General features: G+C 38.8%; 1 protein-coding gene across 2 annotated transcripts; it reads right to left on the reverse strand.

The window, feature by feature from the left end:
- Nucleotides 1-170: 170 nt before the first annotated feature.
- nlrx1 (NLR family member X1) lies at nt 171-16,366 on the reverse strand. 2 transcript variants are annotated; one of them, XM_084419077.1, is made up of 9 exons: nt 16,195-16,366; nt 13,901-14,023; nt 12,911-12,980; nt 12,698-12,807; nt 11,945-12,570; nt 9,753-11,176; nt 7,962-8,048; nt 6,955-7,206; nt 171-1,859 (listed from the first exon to the last, which is right to left on the reverse strand). In XM_084419077.1, exons 2-9 carry the CDS (start codon nt 14,004-14,006, stop codon nt 1,505-1,507), a joined length of 3,030 nt encoding a protein of 1,009 aa, XP_084275203.1. In that variant the 5' UTR covers nt 14,007-14,023; nt 16,195-16,366; the 3' UTR covers nt 171-1,504. The 2 variants fall into 2 exon arrangements, with proteins under 2 accessions (XP_084275203.1, XP_084275204.1); XM_084419078.1 differs by having other exon boundaries at nt 11,945-12,567; nt 16,195-16,346.
- Between the last annotated feature and the right edge of the window lie 1,260 nt (nt 16,367-17,626).

Raw genomic sequence — 17,626 nt, forward strand, 5'->3', positions numbered from 1 at the left:
TAATCTCAGGTTTATGAGACAACTGCCATCATCAGATGAAGGAAGTATTACATAAACAACTGTAATTAAGACCAGTGACTACAAACTCCCCAAATAAGCTTGATTGTTTTTGAGATGGTATGAGCAGCCTCTTTTTATTGAAAGTCAAAGCAATACAGTATGACAAAGTCTTACATCAGCACTTTTAGTTTTATTTTGATTTTATTGCACAGCAAATTCCGGTCATAATTTGTTAGTACAAACATTTTTTCAACCGTAGATTATGTTAATATTGAGGAAGCATCTAAAGGCTTGTCTTTGTTAACCGTACTTGGTTAAACCTTGTCTAGAGCACCATTTGACACTCAAATATTGTGTAAAGATTTTACACAGAAAGGTTTGAGAGCTGTGAACGCACATAATTCATATGATAAATTCTCTAAATTCTCCCTGAACACAAATGCAAAGGAAATGGCTTTAAATGGCAACATTTGCCATCATGCAACAAGGTTTTTTTCAAGTAGTAATCTGAAAAATTCTGGAATATCATATATTGAGCTTTCCCTCAAACAATAAAATAACACACATTTGTCACAGTGTTTTCTCAAAATAACCTAATGCTAAAGTAGACGGATATGCCGTAAACAAAATGATTTGTAAAATCAACCCTTTACAAACCAAGTGAGAAATATTAAAGGGATAGTTCACCCAAAAATGAACATTCTGTTATTGTTTATTCACCCTCATGCCATCCCCAATGTATGTGACTTTCTTTCTTCAGATAAACACAAACAAATGCTTTTTGGAAAAATAATCTATCTCTGTGAGTCCATGATGCAAGTGAATGGGTGTCGCTTGGTTGACACTCACAGCGATCGTGGCGGTAATCTATACGACCCCAGTGGATGAATCAATGTCTTTCAAAGCGGAACGATAGGTGTGTTTAACTTCTTAACACTGCTTCCAGTCTACTGTGATACAAGCGTTCTTGAGAGGGGTGTTTTGACATGACGTAAGTGCGTTGTGAAGCTTGCGCAAGAAGTGGCTGTCCTCTGTGCTTCAGTGTTACTTCCCACGCAAACTTCACAACGCACGTACAATCATGTCAAGTTGAACTTGAGTACTTGAGAAGACAGTTGCCCCGAATCGAGTTTTCATAGTTAAAAGAGTTTAAAATATGAGAATTTTTCTAACATGCACCTATCGTCTTACTTGAGAAGAAGACATTGATGCATCCAATGGGCTCAAATGGATTACCGGTTTTTCAAGCGTCAACGAAGTGGCTACCCTTCAATGCATTAAATGGATTCACAGAGATGGATGATTTTCCTAAAAATCTTGATTTTTGTTGATCTGAAGAAAGTAAGTCATTTACAACGGGGCTGACATGAGGGTGAGTAGCCTAAATGATGAGAGAATTTTCATTTTTGGGTGAACTATCCCTTTAAGGCTGACTGGATTAGTAACAAATATCCCTTTGAGAAATTAGACACATCTTATTCCTTTAGCTTCAATCGTAATTGCATCATTTTGTACCGGTCCCTGTACCCGTATCACTGCTCTTTTCCAGTAAGCGCAAAGTTTGCCTCACAACGCTCTCTACTCGCCGGAAGTGCATCTTTTTCCAGAAACTCGGGTGCTGTTTCCGACCCCATTCCAGGTCTTTCAGGAAGACCAGCAGTTGCTCGCGTACACGGCCTCTATCCCAGGAAAGAGAATTTTTTCCAATAACGCTCAGAATGGGATGCCAGTCCTCTGAAATGTCTGAACCCTCTGTTACAGAGGCCAGGACTTTCACCCGCCGGCCCTCCTTCACCCGAGGAACCCCACGCACGTGCAGCGACTGCTTTCCCACATCGGTAAGCTGGTTCAGGTACAGGCTGGGAGGAAGTATAAGCATTAAACATTTATTAACATCACAAATTAGCATGAAATTAGGTGGATTTATAAGATATAAGTGAAAATATACAGATATCAAGAATTATTGTGTTTACTAGTTGAAATTCAATTGTTGATATCAAGAATTAGCATTTTAACTAGTGAAAATAGTATTACAGTTATCTAGAAATGTCATTTTTACAGGTAAGAATAGCTATGGTAATGAGTTTATGAATATTAATGAGAACTGGATTTCCCATACTCCTCTTTTAGTGCCAGTATAGGCCAAAAATGGCAGTAGCACCTCACTGCAGTACACGAGATCCAGGGGGCAGAGTTAGATCCAGATTTAAGGGGTGGAGATGGGTAGGTTTAGGGATCAGGGGGTGGAGATGGGTAGGTTTAGGTATTGAGAATGAGGACATACTCATAGGTAGCTTGCTGTCACGTGACGAATTGAGCCCGTCCACCATTTTGGGAGGATACGCTATCGGTTGCCAGGGGCAACAGTGCAAGAGCAATACAGAGACGGAGCAGGAAAGACGGCTCGAGGAATTATAATAGAAATTACGACAAAATTAAGAAGAAATGGAGAAGAATGGGGCAAAAGAGAAGGGTCCTTACAGGGAGAAACTTACTACCAATGCCAAACAAAATTATTTTTATTTTTTTTACTTAAATTTTAAAATATGAAAAAACTGTAACACATGGTTCCTACGGTTTCCATGACGATCGTGTGAGACACTGGAGCAGTTTTTTACACAGCAGTGTTTTCCAGGCATTCTAAAATAGTGCGACAACCTCCTCTACTACCAATAGAGCTGGTAAGTCCCGCCCCCTCCGCTAACCCCGCTGGACCTCAAAGTTGAAAAACCGTCAATGCAAGTGAACGGGAGAAAATAATTATTTTCTGGTCCCGTTTGAATTGTGCCATGAATGTGAACATATGTTGTCTGTGAATTTTTTATATAATCTTTCGTGTGAAGAATGCTACAATTTAGCGGGTAGAAGTTTGATACGGTTAGACTTTGTGTGAGAGCACTTTGTGGACTACAACTCTTCGCTGCTTTCGACGCGTTTGAAACGTCACCACCATTCGCACACGGACACTAGCTCACGGATCCCGCTAAACATGGCTGTGTCTTTGGTGCACTTCACTGCCTTCTTTCAGGGAGAGGACAAAATCGTTGAGGTTGGCGAAAACCACGGGTAAGTCAACTTTATGGGGTGACGTCACATAGGCGACATGTAGTCTTTCTCGTTATGTCTCTTCCACAACTGCTAGCCGAAGAATCATACCATATACTGTCAAACTCGTAACATGAAAGATTATATAAAAAAATTCACAGACAACATATGTTCACATTCATGGCACAATTCAAACGGGACCAGAAAATAATTATTTTCTCCCATTCACTTGCATTGACGATTTTTCAACTTTGAGGTCCAGCGGGGTTTTACGGAAGGGGCGGGACTTACCAGCTCTATACAAACAATGAACGGTGCTGGCGGGTATCCTCCCAAAATGGCGGAAAGGGGAGGATGACGCGGTCTCTGAGGGCGGGGGCGCTGTGGCGTGACGACATCTCCTCATTCTCAATATGTAAGGTGGGAGGAGTTGGATCTGAAATCCCTGGATTTCGTGTTCTGCAGTGAGGATCATCTCAAAAATGGAGGAAGAACATCCAGTCAGAGAAATGCCTCCTTGTTTATTTATTTATTAGTTTGTTTGTTTTTGTTTTGTCAGTTTCCACATATCCCTTCACTCGATTGGGATGTTCACTTTTATTCTGGACGGCAAGGGCAGTGACTGTAACATCGAGCGTATTTTGCAGTATTACACCGTGTCCTAACCAGACGCGATGCGATAAGATTCCAGCGACAAATAATTTGCCTGCCCACACTAGCCGCGACTGCGAGATGCGTCAAAATTAATCAAAACCCACAGCCAATCAGAATCGTGTGTGGGCGGAGTATGACGGCAAGTGCACAGCACCAGAGAGTAATCTTGACGTCACTCGCAAGAAAATGGATAAGTAGCTACATAATCAAATTCACAAATATTACACCATTTTAACATTATTAAAAATACATAGGCTACTGAGTTACTGAAACAATCTTTGTCAAAGAATACACTTGTTTGTTCACAGTTTGAACGTTCTTGTTTCCATTTGTTTAATTTCAAGATCTGAGGTGAATTATCCATTGTTGCTTTTACAGTTTACAAAGCTGGAGCACTAAATGATGAGCAAAGTCACATTACACGCTTTTAACATTAAATAAAGCACATAAACAGTACCTGAGATTATCATTGCCACACTTTATGTTTGTTGTTCCAGCGCGACGTCGCAGAAAAATAGAAACCGTTTCTAAAATAAAATAGTCGCGTGTCGCCATAGGACAAAAACTCTGATTAACATGGAAAAGATACCTTTTATCGCGTCGTGTGTAGTTAGGACACGGTATTTATACCGATTTCATCAGGCTCCAAAAATTCTTCAAAAAGAACACAAAGAATGCCAATAATTGCAACTCTTGAATCATCAGAACAGGGTGTTCAACGCACCACCGCTTCCGTTTAAAATACGTTTTGAAACTTTTGTCAGAGCTGAACGCAGCCCAGGTCAAATAATTGGTGTTCTAGTTTTAATCTTCAAAACAAAAAAAAATGGTTTTCTTCACACTTTGTTCTGATGCATCAAATGAAAACACAATACAACCAAAGCAAAAAATAAAACATTTTTGTAAACTTTAAGTTTGAGTTTGTACAGTTAAGTTCTCAAACTTAAAAGTTCTCTGCAGTCACACCTTTTTCAGTAAGGGGCAATATTTTCCCTCTTAAATCGATTTTATAATATAAATAATGCTTAAAAAAAAAAAAAAAAAAAGTTCAATAAATGCAATGATGGTAAAAAATGATTTAAAATTAAAACCGCCATTAGGTGGCGGCAAGTCACTGTCTTTATGAGTGAGTCATCAAATCATTCATTCATTCATTAACAAAGCAAGTGGCTGTAATTATGAATGAATCATTAAAGCATTGACTCTCACGATAGAACGCACACCCTGTTTATTTTCTTTATTTTACAAAAGCACAATGTTTTGATTTGATTGTAAGTGGACACATACAAAAGTAGAAATATCACAGATAATTTTTTTATATTTCTTTTTTCTGTATGACCATAAATGACGGAGTAATTTAAGTTTATAGTGCTACAATGTGAAGAAAATCCAGCAAAACGCGCGGGCGCGTTTGTCGACCTCAGAGGGTTAATATTAATACCTTTCGTTTGTTGAACTGTTGTTTAAAGTCAATGTCACATTTGCAAATCGTGAGGATATTCGATTAATGTGATCAACATTAAACTCAGGAACTCACACAGGGTATGTTTTGTATCGAAGAGAGTCTAAATCTTAAATCGATACAGTCTGTGTCTATATTTGTTCTTCATGCTAGTAAGTGCTAAATCCCCAATTTTACAAAGGTAGGCAACATGGTCGAGAACGGCAGTAGGCTATAGCGTGATTAGCCAAGGCAGCATTGTTGAGTGAATGCAGTCAGTTTTGACAGCAAAAGATGAGGTAATTTGATCGGATGTCATGTATTTACAGCATCTTATCTGCTAGAAATACATGCTCAGTGTTAATGTTATTTTAAGGTGGGGTAGAATTAAATGAACGCAAAACTCAGCATTTTGTTTGCGTACCCCCTTCTGTCACCTCACGTACCCCCAGGGGTAGGGGAGAGCGGGGCACACCCTAACACGGGGCTAGTTGTAACACCCTTGTTTTAAATACTTTCACACATGCTAGTATGACGAAACTTAGTGTATTTACTAAATGACATATCAACACTCTATAGAGAAAAAATTGCGCCAAAATTAAAATCTTTGGAAGATAAAAGTCTCGGACACCGTCTCTGGAAAGGACACCACCGTCTCTGGCACGGACATCGGCACGGACACCAACGTCTCCGGAACACACACCAACGACTCCGGCACGGACACCACCCACCATCTCCGGCATGGACACTAACTTCTCCAGAACAGACACCAACAACTCTGGCACGGACACCACCGTCTCCGGCACGGACACCGGCACGGACACCACCATCTCCGGAAAGGACACCAACGTCACCGGAATGGACACTACCGTCTCCGGCATGGACACCACCCACCGTCTCCGGAATGGACACTACCGTCTCCAGCACGAACACCGGCACTGACACCACCGTCTCTGGCACGGACACTAACTTCTCCAGAACAGACACCAACAACTCTGGCATGGATACCACCGTCTCCAGCACGGACAAGTGCATGGACCGGAATGGTCACTACCGTCTCCGGCATGGACACCAACGTCTCTGGCACGTCTCCACCTTCTCTGGCACGGACACCAATGTCTCCGGCACGGACACCGGCACGGACACCACCGTCTCTGGCACGGACACTAACTTCTCCAGAACAGACACCAACAACTCTGGCATGGATACCACCGTCTCCAGCACGGACAAGTGCATGGACCGGAATGGTCACTACCGTCTCCGGCATGGACACCAACGTCTCTGGCACGTCTCCGCCTTCTCTGGCACGGACACCAATGTCTCCGGCACGGACACCAATGTCTCCGGCACGGACACCAATGTCTCCGGCACGGACACCGGCACGGACACCACCGTCTCTGGCACGGACACTAATTTCTCCAGAACAGACACCAACAACTCTGGCACGGATACCACCGTCTCCAGCACAGACAAGTGCACGGACACCACCGTCTCCGGAACGGACACCACCCACCGTCTCCGGAATGGCGTTCCGCACATTGGAACTAACCAACTGCGTTCCGGCACCTCAGATAAATTAAACAAATTGATTAATTAATATCAATGATAGCGCGATGGTAGGCCATTGTTAAAAAAAATGTCGCGTGCACTATCAAATTGCAGCCAGCCTGGTGCTCCTTCTGAAGGAGTCCTTCTGTATCAAATCAAAACGTATTATCACTATATATATATATATATATATATATATATATATATAGATATAGATATAGATATTTGGACTATTATATAAAAACAACATGTATTTTTCTACTCACTGTACTGTGTGGATGCTAGGATGTTCACGACAGGCATCGACCAGCGTGAGAGCTGCATTGTCTCCGATGTTGTTGTAGGCCACATTCAGTTCCTTTAACATGTTATGCTGGCCCAGTCTCTCAGCCAACATTTGTGCCGATTGGTCCCCGAGGCCCGTGTGCATCAGATACAGCTGTTGAAGAGAGTGGTTACCAGACAGAGCTTCCAGTAAATTGCTGATGCCGGCGTCCGTCAAATAGTTGTCACACAACCTGTGATCAGAGCAACACAAAATTCACAAGAAACACTTTTTCATATGTATAAACACAGATTCTTGAGTACTAGTATGAAACTGAAAAACTAGTTCATGTATCATTTAATTTTTCTGGATTAACCTGTTAAACATCGTCACAGTTATACATTTACATTTGGCCACAACCTTCGGCGTCTTTCATTTTCTCACAAATAGTTTTTTCCTAGCTCATTTCTGTATGGGTCAATACTGTCAAATACTAAAATGATATGCCAAAAATGTATTATAAATATTGACAAATTTTGCATTAACTTCAATGATTGTCAGGACAATAAAACTAGAACTATTAAAAACATTTACATTAAAATAAAGCTGAAATAGTGTAAATCTAAATATTAGATGGAAAACCAAATGAAAACTAAAACTAAAAATATTTCTTTTTTTACATGAAGTATTATATTATGGTCTGACGACAGTGAGTAGTTTTATAAATTAAAAGTAAATCAAATTAAATGGTGTGTTTGGGTAAAAACACTCTAGTGATCATCTCTGAATAATTTCAAAGTGGAAGTGTTGCTATTTCCAAAACTCAAAGTAACATTTAACACTTTGTGTCCCATGTCTCAAGACTCAGTGAACAGATGCTATGCCACTAATGAACACATTGCATGAAGGTTACTGGCCGAAGTGTCATTTTTTTGTCAGTAAAAATGTCACCTACCCCTCAACCATGAATATATCATATTTACAATGTGCTATTGAAAGTAGGCTTACTGTAATGACTTAATAGTACAGTTGGGCTCAAGTAGGAGATCTCGCAGTAGAATGCAGGACTCGGGACCCAGGCTGTTAAACTGGAGACTGTAAACACACAGTGAGCAAAAACACACACGCATGCCATTAGTTTGCCGATTTCCCAGGAAGAAAATCAATAACTAATGAGGTAATTGTGCTTAGGTGTAATTATTACTGACTGCATTCTGCAAGCAAAGCAACTTAAATGCAACAATTGAAATCCATAGTACAAAGTTGCATGTTAAAAGTCCAATACTTTCAATCAATAAGATGCAGCACATTAAAAAAAACTTTTTGGTTATTCATAAAACTTGAGGCCAGTGTATTACAGCCAGGGCACTTCAGCAAGCTTCTATTGAGGATCAGATCATTTCAATAACATATTATTAAATCTAATTATCAGATTCTAGCACCTTTTTGGCCAGTTTAACATGTTGACATAAAAAACACTAAACACACTGTGTTTTTATGAACATTAGTATAAATCAGAGGTATGAAAGCATTTTTTAATGCTTTTAAAAGAATTCTCTTATGCTCACCAAGGCTGTATTTATTTGATCAAAAATACAGTAAAAAATAGTAATATTGTGAAATATTATTACAATTAAAATGAAATGTATTTTAATATATTTTAAAATGTAATTTTTTCCTGAGATGGTAAAGCTGAATTTTCAGCATCATTACTCCAGTCTTCAGTGTCACATGATCCTTCAGAAATCCCTATAATATGCTGATTTGCAACTCAAGAAACATTTCTTATTGTTATCAGTTGTGCTGCTTAATATTTTTGTGGAAATAGTGATCATTATTTTTTAGGATTCTTTGATAAATAGAAAGTTCAAAAGAATAGCATTAATTTGAAATAGAAATCTAAACTTTTGAACAATACTTTTTTCTCTTTCTTTATTGTGAAAGTTCACCCATCCTCTACTGAAAACAAAAACATACAAAAAAAACCCAGCCTATTAGCTGGTATCCTAGATTGGTCAGACTGGTCTGAAGGCTGCTAAGACCAGCTAAGACCAGCAAAACTCCTAAGGCTTTTGTTTGCTAGTTTTTGTTCTCAGCAGGAAACATTTGAAAGAAGAGCAGACTGCTAGTTGACGCCATAGATATCATATATAAAGGCTAGATGTCTCGTGCGCACTGCTGGCCAATGGAGGTCAACGTCCGCACGTGGCGGCCATCTTGCCACAGTGTACTCGCTCACTACTTCAATGGTGCATGTACTTTTAAATAACCATAACTTGCTCATTTTTCTACCGATTTTCAAACGGTTTGGTTTGTTATAAACGTCAGAGATGTAGTTATGACACTGCATACATACACTGCATACATATGAAAAATTATAACATACATGTTCAAGCATTCGGAATTATAGCCACGTTAATAACGTTTGTAAGAAACCAAATCGTTGTAAATCCGTCAAGATTTCAGCGAGATAAGAGGATTTGTGTGCGTGCTGATCATTCACCTTAATGCACAGAGCACTGTGACAAGATGGCCGAACGATGATGCCGGAAGTGACTGCGCCATTAGACAGCTAGCGTTTATATATGATATCTATGGTTGACGCCCCCTGGAGTACACTAACTAACTGAATGTCAAACATGTATTAATATCAGATTTAGCAATATCTAGAGAGGTAAACAAAAAGCTTATGTTAGATGTTCAGTATGCTTAAAAGGTTTCTACTTTTATGCACAACACTGCATGATTCAAGCATGCAAAACATTGGCTAGTTTTCTCTATAGTACGTGCAAGTCTCACTTGAGGTTGCTAGTGTGATGGAAGGCTGGCCAGAGGATCTGCAGTAACTCTGGAGTGATGTGGCAGGAGGAGAGGTTGAGCTCATTAAGGTGGAAGCTTGAGCGTGTGCAGCCCAGAACGGTGCTCAGCACAAAGCACTTGTGTGGTGTCATGCGTACGGTCGACAAGTTAATGGTCTTGATGGATTGTAGGACTTCAGCAGTGAGTCGAGGGTTCTGAAACTCATACAGCAGAACCAGAAGGTCCATGAGTTCCTCAGGAGGCTGCTTCTTCTTACTCTCCTTGATCAGGTGTTTTCTCAGCGCACGAGTGATCTGAGCAACCGTATGACTCTTGATGTTGCATCCGAGCTGGTCTAACAGCCTCCGGTTCCCGTAATGAAGTAGTCCACCCATGAAGATAGGATAGAGTTCAAACGCCCTGGTGTCGGTTTCCTGTTGTGGCTGAGGACCATGCACTCCCAGCAGACTTTGCTCCACCTGGTCCAAGACATCTTCGTTGAAGCTGTCCTCTGAACGAAACATTTCCGCAGCCATGGTGTTCGCGATACGCCCTTTGCTAAGGCTGCTGAATCGCTCAAAGAATTTTGGGAACAACTTAAGCAAGTTGAAAACAGCGAAGATTCGGAAAGGTATGATTTTGGAGAGGATGCTCAGTAGGCTTGTGATATCCTCACTGGCTTGTCCCAAAGCCTCTGAAACCTCCCTGGTCAACTTCTCCAGGACGCTTTTGTTCTCGCCAAGAACGACATAAAGAGCAGCTAGATATTCCTGCATGGCGGGAACAGCAAACACATAGCGTCTACCACCAGTTTCGGGATCTGTACCATGATCATCACGAGGCACCAGAAAGAAATCAAGCACATCTGTGCGAAACACCGCCAGTTGCTGGAGCTCTTCGTCCGTTTTAGTCTTGCCGCCGACCCACTGCTCCAGTTCGTCATCGGAGAACGATGTCCGTTTGTTGGTGATGCCATCAAAAGCTAGTTTACCAACAGTACGGACCACATAGAGCATTAATGAGTTCTGTTGGTCTTGTGAAGAGACGTTTCCGTCCAAAGTTATCACTTCTCCTCCGAAGTTGAGCCTCATGAAGCTGGTGTAGGTGCCAGTGAGGGTTCGGATTGGTGCCTTCGTATCAGTAAAATGCAATAAATGAAGAGTGGCGCACGTGAGCCAGCAGTAAGATGGTAAGAAGCAGGCGGTAGCTAACTGAGTTTCCCGCTGTAGATTTAGGTAAAGCATCTCTATGAGCATCTCGGCAGCCTTGTCCGGCTTTTCTTCATTCTGCTGCAAGAGTCTACTGGTGAAGTAGGCTCTCTGGCGATCAGGATCATTAAAGCCAAAGATCTGTACATAACGTTTTATGTATTTTCTAGGAACGTTGTCCACGGCAGATAGTCTGGTTGTAACCAAAATGCTGGCCTGTAAGAAAATCAACATGTTTTAGCAGCTAAAAATGACAATAAACATTAATCTAAAGGAAGGGAGGTCAATGATAAATAAGATTCCCCACATGTGCTAAGTTTTTATATATGTATTCACAAAATTAATTTTGGTCTCATATTATCATATATAAAAAAAACGTTTATATGATTGTCAAGAAAAGTGTAGATAAATGTAAAATCTAACCAAGTAAAAAGTAATTATTTCAATATAATTTTCAATGTATGTGTACACATCTTTATCATTATTTTCCATCCATTTTTATATGTTTCAATATAAATAAATATAATGAATTCATAAATATGAATTAACCACATAAAACTATCTGGGTCTGCAGGGGTCCTCTTTATGATATAACTTCCTCTTTTATGCTTTTTTTTGGTATTTTGGTAGCACCACATGACTTTGATATGTCAAAGTCACATTTTTAGGAAAGAAATAAAGTTATTTTCAAGAAAATCATTCTTTTTTTTCTTCATTATGAGAAACAAAATATCAATTAATTTAAATTCAGAAATAAAAAAATCCTCATCATTTAGCAGGTGTATTAAAGTCACTGTATTTATGATTTGTAAATTAATAGATCTAGAAGAAAAAAAAGAGAAAAAAAAAAAGTGTGTCATGTCATTAGCCCATGGTAATTACATCACAAAACCACGACCCATTTAATCTGGGACATGACATGATTCCACATGCCAGGTCACAGAAAAAAAGCTTAAAAAATAAAGAGCTGAGCTCATTCAGTACCTCAGGTAGCAGGTACTTCCTAAGCAGATTTACAACAACAGCTCCTGATGGGAGAGCCTCATTGGGATCACTGCATAACTCTGTGGAGCCGATACGAAAATCCAGCTTCATTTTCTCCATTCCATTGAAGATGAAGAGGACATCCTTAGCCTTGTCATTATCTCCACTAAGATAAGGTGTCTTGAGAAGGTGCATGTATTTCCTGCCTACAAGGTTTCGAAGGGATGTTGGTTTGGATAAATGGGCGAGATCCTCACAGGAGAAGGGCAACACAAGTTTGAACTGGGAGTAAATAGATCCAGCACACCAATCCAGCACCATTTTACGGACGATAGTACTTTTCCCTGTGCCGACAGCCCCATATAGCAAAACATTTAGTCCTCGTGCCTTGTTTCCATTATTATCGTCATCAAAGAGCTGCTCAACTGTGAGAGAGGGACGTGGAGATTCCCTTTCCTTTGCCTTGAAGGGACTAAGGCCTCTATCCTCATCAGGATGACGCTCTAGGATAAGTGGCTCCACATGCATAGTTTCGGGAGAAAAGTAGCCACCGAATTGCCTCTCCTCTTGAGGAAGGTGACTGAACCATAATGCCAACTTCTGTTTGTGGATCTCAATGGGATCTGCTGGTTAATACAAGCATGAAATACATTGCTATTTTATGAGATGAATGATCATTGATTAAGAGGCACTAAATCACTAAGATATTTTAATATGGCATCCAAAATGTAAACAATTAATGCATAAACTCACCTGTGACAGGCTCATAGGTACAAAAGAACCTGGAGTTGAATCCAGAGATGGAATAGCACATAGATGTTCTCAGTTCTCTCCATGTATTTCTATAAGAGCTTGTTTTCTTGCTGATGAGACAACACACAATTTCAAAACATATTTTCTGAAAACACTAGACACAGATGCTGCATCAGGAAATGCTGGATTAATTTCTCTCAGAATTATACTTACATTGGGAATGGCAAGCGACATTGTTTTACACCACCGCAGATGCCATCTGATCGGAGGCTTAAGTTAAAGGCTGAAATGAGCAATTATTATTTCAGTTATACAAAACAGAATAAACAAACAATGATATACATTGCCGATGCATACTGATATACGTCTGATATGCATTACCTTTTAAAAGTTTGGGGTCAGTATAATTTTAACATCAATACAATCGATTTTTTATTTTAAAGCTGCAGTCCGTAGTTTTTCTTCTTTGTCGCCATCTCTGTTCAAATCTGCAATTGCAGTTATTAGTGGAATTATCACTCTTTTTTCTGTAGCCACTCCGAAGTCCGAAGTCTTTTGCATTTTACAACGGGGGAATCTCCAGTTGTCACTGGTGATTGTCGTTTGAACCTTTCTGGATCCGCCATCAAATTGATAAGTTTGATTATATCAAGTGCTGTGAGAAAAGGCTATAAATCTCCACCTCCAACATCCTCACACGCAATATAGCCTACTGGCCGAGACACCTTCTTTATATGTACACATGTGACGTAATGACGCAAAGACATACTCGAATTTCCCACTGAAATCCACCAGTACCACTGGAATTAAAAACATTATTACAAGCTTACCGTTTTGAATCGAGCTAAGGCAAGCAGATAGTTTTGAACACTGGCTGATTATGTACTTGCTCAAAAATTTATTCTGGATAATTTTTAACCCAAAAAAGTTACGGACTGCAGCTTTAAAATAAATAGTTTAACTTTCTATTCATCAAATAATCCTAAAATAAAAAATTATAATATAATAGAAATACTTATTTTAAATTGTAATAATATTTCACAATAGAAAAGTTTTTTCTATTTTTGATCAAATAAACGCAGCCTTGGTGTTTTTTTTTTTAAATATATTTTGTGTGTGTGTTCATATATTTTGAAATAAATAAAATAAAACTCACATTTGATTAATTGATTATTTAAATTTTTAAGATCATTGAACACCTACTTGTTTCAAGAGCCCTGGTGTGAAGTTTGCAGCAGACATCTTTTGATGACCCTCGGCATCTCCATCTTAACACTTCCGTTCCCGATGGCCTTCCAAATCGCCACATTTTGGATAAAATCACCCCTAAAGTATGATATGTTTTGTCATAGTTACTTTAAAAGGTTAAACAGGTCTGGAAACTGTGTAGTACAGGGAGACCAATGCTATAATCAACACAGTAATGTAAGTGTATCTGAGAAAAACAAGCCAAACCTTGTAAGGTCACTCCTTTGGCTTTGTGTTTCAATGACACATAGGCCTAATGCTTACACAGGAACGTGATACACATATGTTTTACCAACACACCCAAAGTGTTAATTTTGGATAATGTGTATTATCCAAAGAAACACCATGATGCATAACTACTTAGTGTGAACAATGTGGCATTTAAATACTCCCCAAATAAATTCCAGAGATATATATATATATATACAGTGCTATGCATAAGTTAATACACCCATGCTAAAGTTGACTAAAAAGAGGAATAAAAAAAAATCATATTTTGGAAATTGAACTTAATGCCTTAATTTAAAAAATTAGGAAAAATCCAACCTTTAAGGACACCAATTTTCTTTGTGAATGAATAATGTATCGTAAATAAATAAATGTTCTTCCTTAAAATACATGGTGCATAAGTGTGTACACCCCTATGTTAAATTCCCATAGAGGCAGGCAGATTTTTATTTTTAAGTATTTAAAAAAATAATAATTTAGGATACTATGCATCCTGATAAAGTTACCTTGGCCTTTGGAATTAAAATAGCCCCACATCATCACATAGCCTTCACCATACTTAGAGATTGGCATGGTTTTATTTCAGTTAGCCTAATAGCTAGTTTGATTTGCATTGAGAGATGATCTTATGGAAAGTACCCCATGCCAATCTCTAGGTATGGTGAAGGCTATGTGATGATGTGGGGCTATTTTAATTCCAAAGGCCAAGGGAACTTTATCAGGATGCATAGTATCCTAAAATAAAAAATAAAAAAATACTTACAAATAAAAATCTGCCTGCCTCTATGGGAATTTAACATAGGGGTGTACACACTTATGCACCGGAACGGATCGGTACACGATCCGTTCCACCTGCACGATCCGTTTCACGCATGCTCGTAATTACGTACGTTAAATAACAAACGGGTTATTATGGACGTATTTTGTTATTCTGTGCCGTGATGAAGACAGAAATATTATGCCGGTTCCTGTAACAGTTTTATACACTGTTGTCACGTTATTTGAGCTGTTTCTGGATGAAGGCAGACTGCTGACAGTGAGTTATGTTGACAGAGTTCAGGGAAAACTTCCTAATGTCAAGTTTAAAATGAATACGCGCTTAAGGTGCGTGACAAAAACACGCGCACTTCAGTTAGTGCGATTCAAGTGTTTACATGGTTAAACACGGCGTACGCCACCTGTTTTAATACGATTATAGTTGATGCCATTATGAGCTTATCACATTATTAAGTATTGTGTTTACATGAGGTAAAGCATAATCGCAATATTGCTAAAATCCCATTATACGCATGCGTAGAACGGATTGTGCAGGTGGAACGGATCGTGTACCGACAGTCTCAACAGAAATCCCCCCCTCTTACACTTCCTCATACAATGACGCAAAATGACGATTTTTGCGTCATTGTAGGAGGAAGTGTAAGAGGTAAATAACGGATTTCTCACATCTCAGGGGAAAATGAGAGAGTGTTGCACGACCATTCAATAGTATGACTGGGTTTCTAACAATGCAAAGCTTAATGCAAATGGGTGAAGTGTCCCTTTAAAGACAAATGATACCAAGTATTGCATACAGTGGCAATGTAAATCTTAAGCCATACCAATTCCCTATAGCTATAGGTCCCTCGTCTAAAAATAGTACAATCAGGTCAGTGTTTATCGTATGTTTTATTACTATTATTATTATTATTATTTGACTTTACATATATCAACTGCACTTGAAAACATTTCGTACAGGTCAAACAGTTTTGACAGTAAATGTAAACAGATGTATCCGTCACACGTGCCTGTCATGCATCTTCGAGTGTGATTAAGATATTTAATGGAATTCGTCAGTTCGATTTTTGGAATTCGATGCAAACGTAGTTCTGAACTTGGTTTTAGAAGCGTTGTTGTGACGTACTTTATTTCAATATAAATCACCCTTATGTGTATGAATAAGAGCAACAGAGCACAATGACTACCATTAACATGAGAAATCAGACGTAACGATTAAGATGCTTGTAATTAATGCAAGTCTTTACCTAATCTAGAGGCTGGGAATACGGTGAATTCTTCCGAATTTTCCCTCCAACTCTGCCAGCGTTCTGACGCTCAGCTCAAAGCCGAGGAAAGCGTCCATTCTACGGCAGAACGATGAGCTCTGCGCTTCGTCTTCCTGCTAAGCTAGTCAGTCGTAGTACCGCCCATAAACACAAACTTTCAACTTTGCTCTTCATTTTTACAACGCCGTAGCGAAGGTCAAATTACTTAATAAAAGCCATAAAGTAGACATAGTGAAGCCACATATGCCGAGTTAGAATTATAATGTGAAAGCATAGTGATTTTTTAAAAGTTATATCCTACCGGCAGCTTAAAATCTGCAAGCTTTCTTCAGGGTTCTGCTTGAGTTTTAAGTCTGATACATTTGATAAGGTATATTCAGACAGCAAAATCATACAGCATGTCACAATTTTATAGGCCCACCCAAGCATTAATTATGACATTAATATTATGCGATGCCATAAGCTGTTTTTACCCTGATCAAACTGACACACCTACAATTTTCAGTATCAAGTCCAACAAGTTCTATACATGGACCAATAGCTATAGGGGTTCCTCAAGGATGATGAATGCTTCTACTGTAAGCTCTTTGTAGCTCCAAGGAATTCTAAGTAGTTCACAATTCTTAGAAAGGTTCTTTGATGAAACATGAAACAAACAGGTTGCACGTGGTATTCTTCTGTTTTAGTTCAATGAGTAAGAGTTAGGCAATTTTCAAAATAATTTTCTCTCTCTCTGAAATGCGGATGGCTTAGTTTTTACTTACTGTAAGAGGTCAAATAAATTACAACAATTCAAGCATTTATTATTAAATTATTCTTTGAACCAGTATGGATACTACATGCAAGCAGTGTTTTGCAATTGTTAGTCAGAAACTGCACCTCTGATGAGAATTTTCAGAATTTTATTTCTAAACACACTACATACATTTGGCAGTATGACATGTTAAGCAATACATTGCTGATATACATAGTATGAAAGTTTGTTGGTCTAAAAAAATTATAACTTTGTTATAATACATATTTTATAGCACCAAGTAATTACATACAATCTCAAGACGAAAATACTAAATAATCAAAAAAGAAACCTATAATAAAATATTCTATACAAAAAGATTGATACAGTGGTTTAATAGAAACCCAGGCACTGTGTGAACCTTCACAGTCATCTGGTTTAAATTAAAAACCTTTTCAGACTTGTGCAATGATATATAAACATCCTCACCTCAGGCTCAATATGTTCATGATGTGCTTTCTGAAACTAAAAAAAAAAAACACTTCATTTGAATTAGTGTTTGAATAAAAAAAAAATGGCATTAGTGTTTGTGTGAGCTTAAAATCCAGAGTTAAATGAGTTTTAGAATTGCCACAACTATTTTAGTTATAGGAACTCCTTTTGGAAGAACTAATTAGC

This window comes from Rutilus rutilus (genome assembly GCF_951802725.1).
Source record: "Rutilus rutilus genome assembly, chromosome: 9".
NCBI lineage: Eukaryota > Metazoa > Chordata > Actinopteri > Cypriniformes > Leuciscidae > Rutilus > Rutilus rutilus.